The 7,270-nt window shown below is 43.8% G+C and overlaps 1 protein-coding gene across 3 annotated transcripts in view; it reads left to right on the top strand.

The window, feature by feature from the left end:
- Positions 1-994: 994 nt before the first annotated feature.
- NAT10 (N-acetyltransferase 10) overlaps positions 995-7,270 on the top strand; it is a 41,945-nt gene continuing 35,669 nt past the window's right edge. Inside the window, exons 1-3 of one of the 3 annotated variants that reach the window (XM_017530537.2) lie at positions 995-1,212; positions 3,665-3,787; positions 4,159-4,250. In XM_017530537.2, coding sequence (XP_017386026.1) covers positions 3,680-3,787; positions 4,159-4,250 — 200 coding nt within the window. In that variant the 5' untranslated portion in view covers positions 995-1,212; positions 3,665-3,679. The other 2 variants (XM_017530538.2, XM_037739256.1) reach the window with 2 other exon arrangements.

The raw sequence follows: 7,270 nt of genomic DNA, 5'->3' as shown, positions 1-7,270 counted from the left end.
GAGCTTTTGTATGTATATCTTAAGGCATGGGAAAGCTTTTCGCTCAGATATTCCCAGGGCTCATTCTTTATAAATTTAGGGTCTTTGCTCTAACCAGTGTCACTCCCTCGGAGGCCTTCGGTGTTCGCTTCTGAAATAGTGTACCCTTAGTCACTTTACTCACCGGATACTTTTGCTTAACAGCATTTAAAACAAACTAGAATTAACCACGAGGGCCAGGAACATTTTGGTCACTATCCCTTGTGAGCAGAATAGTGTATGGCATATTGAAATTTTGCTGAATGAATTAGAAAAGAATTTGGTGATGGATGTTGGACTAAATGGGTGGTGCTGCTGCTGACATTAAAACTGGAAGTGTCTATCTGGGAAAGGAGTTTGGGTTCAGACATTTGCGGTATCCAGGAGGAAACATCGAGCAGTTGATAATGTTTTCTGAAGTTCAGCGATCTGCCCCGAAGTCAAGAATGCAAAACTATGTATAGGTAGTCCTTGTAGTCATGTTCTTGGAGGAGTTCAACTGGAATCCCTGGGGGAGTAACTTCATTTGACGACAGGCTTATTAAAGGGAGCCTGCAAAGTACAGCGGCCGCAGTCATGAGTAGATTACAGGATTCCCATCTGTAAGATCAAAACGGTGGGGGTGGAGGGCCAAGCGAGACCAATAAGATAGGTCTGTTAGCCGAGTTTCCTCAACTTACGGGGATCGGTTTAATTGAACACAGATCCCTGGTTCCGTCGCGTCTCGCGTATCCAGGCTAACGCTGAAAACCCTGGACCTACGTGGGCAGGCCCTCGGGGTGCGAACATCTATTTTGCCCTTCTTAGCCAAGGTACCTTAGTTCGGATATAAACAGAGTGGAGAGTGGCAAACAGCACCCAGCACCGCAGCTTCCGCGAGCAGTGAGACTAAAACGTGCAACTGCGCTGGACGTCTAGGCCGCGGCTTCGCCTCTGGAGCCTTACGTCATTACTCAGCGACAGAGTTGAGGGTGGTCCCTTCTCGCTTGCCGTCGCCGGCGACTTTATTGCGCTTACACACGTGGTGCCTGCTAGCGCCTGAGGACGCGTGCTGCCAAGCGAGGCTAACTCCGAGAGCTGGCTACCAGGCATCCACTAGGGGCAGTCAGCTGTGCCTTGTCTTTCGGAGTTGTTCCGTGCTCCCACGTGTTTCCGCTTCTCCACTGGCTGGGATCCGCCAGGGTCCGGGCGCAGGTACCAAACGCGGGAGGGCAGGGTATGGTTGCCGATATTGGCAACTGTCTTCTTCCTGGACCAAGAGGGGACCGGCCTGAGGATGAAGGCTGTGCATCCGGACGGCCTACCCCCACTGTCCTCCACCCCTCTTTTGGTGCGCTCCTAGATAGCAATCGCCTCTCCCAAACGCAGCCGTTCTCGGCGCGTGCTTCTTGAGCGTCCTTGGGGGTTGCGTGGCTCGATACCCACCCTTTAAGTGCCTGTAACTGGAGAGTCGGGGTGAATGGGTGGGTGACAATACTTGCTTTCCGTGGTGCTTGCCCGCAGTGCCTGGTTGCAGCTCTGGGCTTGGAACTGAGGTACTGTGATGCCAGATCCTTCTGCGTTGTGAAATGCTTCACTGTGCGCCTTCCTTTATACATTGTTTTTTAAATCAGGAGTCACATCATTCAGGACTTGGTTTTGTTTGCCAATGCACCTAAAGTGGTGCCTGGCACATAGATGTTATGTGTAGGTAAATGAAGGAGTGAGTGAAAAATAATCTCCTTCAAGGCCTTCCCCAACAGGCCTTCCATGACAACTTCAGACCATAGTAATCTCAGCCCTTCCTTCATTTGACCCTTCACTGTAGTTATTATTTTTACATCTAATTTATCTGTGTTCTTGTTCCTCATCTCATTCTCTTAAATATCTTCTTCAAGAAAAATGCAAGCTTGAAGTAATGGGCCTTCTGGTACTACTTCTGGGGGTCCCACAGTAGCTAGAGCAAAAGGCAGCCCCCATTAATTGGTTGTTGATTGATTTTGCGGAATCTTTATGTGGCAGGCAACACAAGGTTTACAAGTTGAGAAGATTGGTGAACTGGGAGGAGCTCAGGCTCTGGAGTCAGGAAGACTGGAGTATGAATTCTGTCTGTCGTTTTTCTGCCTCGGGATACTTGAATTCTTTATACTTTCTCCTTTATTTGTAAATTGGGGTCCTTGATAGTGACTTAGTGTGTTATAGTATGACATATGCTAAAATCTTCGTTTGCATTGGGAGGTTAGAAGGGACAGTTAATGTTCAGTAAATGAGCTTTATGTTTAGAATGCAGTAGGTACTGGAGTTTCTAAGTTTCATATCACTTTTACATTGTAGTAATATAAGTGATATTTTCTGATGTTTTTTTGATGTATTGTGATGACACAATATTTTACTGTAGGTAATCACAGAACTTTTTTTTGTTTGAGACAGAGTTTTGCTCTGTCACCTAGGCTAGAATGCAGTGGCACAATCTCAGCTCATTGCATCTTCCACCTCTCCAGTTTGAGTGATTCTCTTGCCTCAGCCTCTCCTGTAGCTGGGACTGCAGGCGCCCACCAACACTCCCGACTAAGTTTTGTATTTTTAGTAGAGATGGGGTTTCGCCATGTTGGCTAGGCTGGTCTCGAATTCCTTACCTCAGGTGATCCACCCATCTCAGCCTCCCAAAGTGCTGGGATTACAGGTGTGAGCCACCGCGCTGGGGGAGAACTTTTCAGGTCTGCCTGTACAAAGGCTTCAGTATAGTTTTCCCTAACATGAGGAAACAGTTGGATATATTACATCATGGAATTATTCATTGATATTTATTGATTTTGTTTACTTGACTTTATTAGTAACGTGAATTTTTTAAGACTCCACAAAAACAAAAGAACAAGATAAAAGTCCCACCATCCAGAAATAGCTATTTTACACTTTGGTATTTTTTTCCAGTCTTTTTTTTTCGTTGTTATGTGTATGTATAAGAAATGGCATCATACTTTATTTTGTTATTACCCTGTCATAAACATCTGTATCCATATCTTCAGTTATTAAAAATGCTTGGCCAGATGCGGTGGCTCACACCTATAACCCTGGCACTTTGGGATGCTGAGGCGGGCAGATCATGAGGTCAAGAGATCGAGACCATCCTCGCCAACATGGTGAAACCCCATCTGTACTAAAAATATGAAAAATTAGCTGGGCATGGTGGCTTGCACCTGTAGTCTAAACTACTCGAGAGGCTGAGGCGGGAGGATCACTTGAACCTGGGAGGCAGAGGTTGCAGTGAGCCGAGATTGCACTGCTGCACCCCAGCCTGTGACAGAGCAAGACTTCATCTCAAAAACAAACAAAAGTGGTTTGGATATTTGGTTATGCCATTATTTATTTTAGTCATTCTGCTACTTTTTTGAATATTCAAGTTTCTGACTTAAAACAATTTTTTTCTAATAGAGTTGAATTACAGGCTTCCCAGGCTAAGGGAAGATTTTTCTCACCTCCCAAGCCCAAGGTTTTCTAAGTTTAAAACTAGAGGCTGATCTCTTCCCTTTGGAGCTCTTTGAGGGTTAAGTAAGACAATATTTATAAATATGCCTAGCACAGGCCCTGGCCCCACAAGAGGCAGCCAGCTAATGTTCCTTAGACATAATCTAGTGCACATGGTCAGTTGTATTTCTTTCTCTTTTAGTAATAATTTTTCACCATGCATCGGAAAAAGGTGGATAACCGAATCCGGATTCTCATTGAGAATGGGGTAGCTGAGCGGCAGAGATCTCTCTTTGTTGTAGTCGGGGATCGAGGAAAAGATCAGGTATGACCTGGTAAATGCTTCCTGAATTACTTTTTATCTTGTCTAGAGAGTCAGCATATTTAAGCACTCTGGGGTTTCAGGACATAATGGCATTAAGATCTCTGTCTGGTAAGATGCCTAGTGGGAACCTTTCTTTATTTCCTGGAAGTGGCGAATTCTCTGTATTTAGACTTATTAGCAATTTATTAGCAGACAAGCTAATACCTTTTGAAGCCTGGAATGGTGGGTTGACCACAAAGTTAACTCTCTGTGACCTGGCTTCTAGTCCTGGCTCTCAATTTAGTTTCCATATCTGTTAAATGAGGTCTTAGGCCTGGCAGTCTCTAAAGTCTCTTTTGTGCCTGAAATTCTGTGACTTTTTTGTTTGACAGGTGGTAATACTTCATCACATGTTATCCAAAGCAACTGTGAAGGCTCGGCCTTCGGTGCTGTGGTGTTACAAGAAAGAGCTGGGGTTTAGCAGGTAAGCTGGGCTCTTCATGTGATTTATCTAACTCACAATTCCTGCGCATTAAGTGCCAGGAAATGATTCCTTGACATATTTCTTTTGGGTCTTTAGTGGAGGTGCTATCTCTGAGGACATATGGAGCTGATAACCTCTCTTCATTCCTGAAAATAAGTTTCAGATCATTTTCATGCTTTTTAAGTCACCAGTCCAATGCCTTGCCTTAGGCGTATGGTTTTCCTTCCTGCTTTTCTAGGCTGATTAAGCCCAACTCATACAAGTTCCTTCAAATTGTCTTTCCTACCTCAAATTTATTCCACCTTTTCACTATCTCTTTTTTTTCTTCGCATCCTTCATGGAGGGGATGTGCCTTATCCCATGTCCAAGGAAAACCCCTTTATGTAGCTGTATCTCCACGCCCCACCTCTTTCTGGACCTTTTGTCTTTGCCCTGCTGGTCACTCCATACCCTTTGGGAACTTTCTACTTCCTGTAAACATGCCCAGATTTTTCTGTTATCAAAAGTTGCTTAGATGCATAGCCAGATTTCTCTCTCAGGTTAGCATTTTCCCCCATTTTTATTGCCATATACTCTAAAGCAGAAATCTTTGCACTTAGTAGCTGCTTTTGCAGACTGGTTTCTGCTTCTGTAATGGTGATCAAATTGTGCCATTAGATATCCCTAGCATCTTGTTGCCTAGTGAATCAACTTTTCTCTTTCTCTCTCCACTCTTCAGAGCTCTGCCTCATCTACCAGTTCACTGCTGTGTTTGACAGTTGGCTATTTGAAGCTGTGGTAGTCAAGACTTTTAGTCATAGATAACAAACTTCCAACACAAACACAATTTGGCACAAAGGGATTCCATTGAAGTATATGGGGTATTTTCTGGAATCCAAGGGGATAAGATTTCAGTCCTGCTCACGGGTGATCTAGAGCCAGAGTGCTAATGCTCCCAGCTTAATTTGTCATCTCGGCCTATCTGCTCTGTGCAGACCAGCTTTCTCACTGCAGATCAGCTTTCTGTTTTCTGTTGTCCCCCTAGCAGAAACAACACTTGCGTTTTCCATGTTTCAGGCCCAGCCATGAGGAAGTCAGACTTTTCCCCAAAATTCTAGTGGAAAGATGCCCAACCCTGACCAGAACAGGGTGGGGTTTGTCATAGTATAGTAGAAAGTTGGAAGTTCTGCCTACAGCTTTGCGTTTGGAGAAGTCTGGGGTGGGTTGGGGAGTGCTGTTCCCCAGGAATAACCCACCGTGGCGTCACCTCAGAAACAGTCACCCTTTTTGGCCGCAGTATCTTTACTCAGACCACCTTCCTGAGCTCTTCTCTTTCCCTGGATCTTGTCTCCTTACTCTAAACCTAGCTGGCAAGTATGATTCTGTCCTTGGGCCTCTTCTGATTTCCAAATGTGCTCATCTCCGATCTGACTCTGAAAGCCTGTTTCCAGCTCTGGCTGCTTTATGTTGTAACTAATCTCCTTGCTTTTCTTTGCTCATGTTGTCTCCTCTGCTTGGAATGCCAATTCCACCCCTCTGATATCACCTATTGAAATTCTCCCCGTTTTTCAGGGCCGGCTTCCTCCATGAAGCTTTTCCCGAGCCCCTCAGTCATACCTGATGGTTCCTCTACCTTCCTCTGCATTTGTCCTTCTCCTGTAATGCTTGTCACTGGATGTTCTTGTTTTGGGGTAGCGTCACTTACGTACTGTGACTTACGTTCATTTTTTTTTTTTACTTCCAGGTGATAAGCTCATTCATTTGGGAGCCCTCTCCTATTTATGTTTGTATTTTCATATTTTCAGCTGATTTAGCAGGTTGTCATAGGTACTCAGTATATGTTGAGTTGGGTGTATTGTTAACAGCTGTAAAGTTATTTTAATTTAAATTAGTACCAGAGGCTAAACTATTCCTTGTCCTGTGGCCTTAAAGGAAAGGGATTCTGCCTAAAAGAAACCAGACAGTTATAAGAGCCTTACTGTCGAAATGTGAAAAGTGCAGAAAACCCAAAGATGAAAATAAAAAGCATCTTGCCGTCTAGGTATTGTCAGCATCTAGGTGTATATTACTGGTATATAGTTTTGAACCGTAATTGGTATTCTGTTATGTATACATTCATAATTAGAGAGGTAGGCATTTTTAATACAGATTGAGAATAAGGCCTATTGCCTGTCCCAGAATTTTAAGTTTTTAGGGCTTCTGGTTTTCAATATTTTTCATTCGACAGATGTGAGATGGATGTGGAATTAGGCAGTTCAAAGTCTTCCAGGCAGATTTGCCTTTTGAATTTAAACCACCTGGCTTTACTTCTAAAAATCTATTTTTGTTCCTCTATGAGCTGTAAGCTCTTCTGCACCCCTGTCTTGATCTGGCAGAGCATTGTGTTCAAGCTAATGCCTGCTTGTAAGTCATGGGCTTAAGGCCTGAGCCAGAAAGGACAGTGGAGATAAACTCAGCCACTGCCTTGGTTCATAGATGAGAAGGTGGAGGCCCACAGGAGGAAAGGCCTTTGTTCTAGCTATTAAATTAAGAGAACTATGGTAAAGGTAAAATTTTGATCAGCTGTAATCCTCTATTCTAGAACATTCTAGTTCTCTGTTTTGGTAGAGGAAAGGTAAATAGCAGCTGGATGTTCAGGGTTTTTAAGACCAAAGGAAAATTCAGGGATTCCTTAGAGACGTCCAGATTCCATTCTAATCCCTTGTCCTATATCATTATTATCTTATGTAAGACCTGCCCTTGAAGACACAATCCCACCTTCTTGGGGAGGAAGTCACCTGGGAAGGATGAATAAAGTAACATGCCATCACCTCATCTTTCCCAGGATCTCTGGGAAACAGCACAGTGTAGTTGAAGCATTAGCTTATGACTGAGGTAATGAGGCTGCTCAGGTTTGGTTTCAAGCTCTGGCTTTGGCCAAATGTGAGGGTTAGCTACCCTATTACCCATCTTTTAAAGCAAAGTATTTGTTGAAGGTCACAGCAAAATAGCAGTGTTCACACATGGACTTACCACTCTCTTTTTTTTTTTTTTTTTTTTTT

Source organism: Cebus imitator, unplaced genomic scaffold, assembly GCF_001604975.1.
Source record: "Cebus imitator isolate Cc_AM_T3 unplaced genomic scaffold, Cebus_imitator-1.0 Scaffold66, whole genome shotgun sequence".
Classification (NCBI taxonomy): Eukaryota; Metazoa; Chordata; class Mammalia; order Primates; family Cebidae; genus Cebus; species Cebus imitator.
Note: the sequence above shows the minus strand (reverse complement) of the source record. Positions and strands in the feature narration are given on the sequence as shown.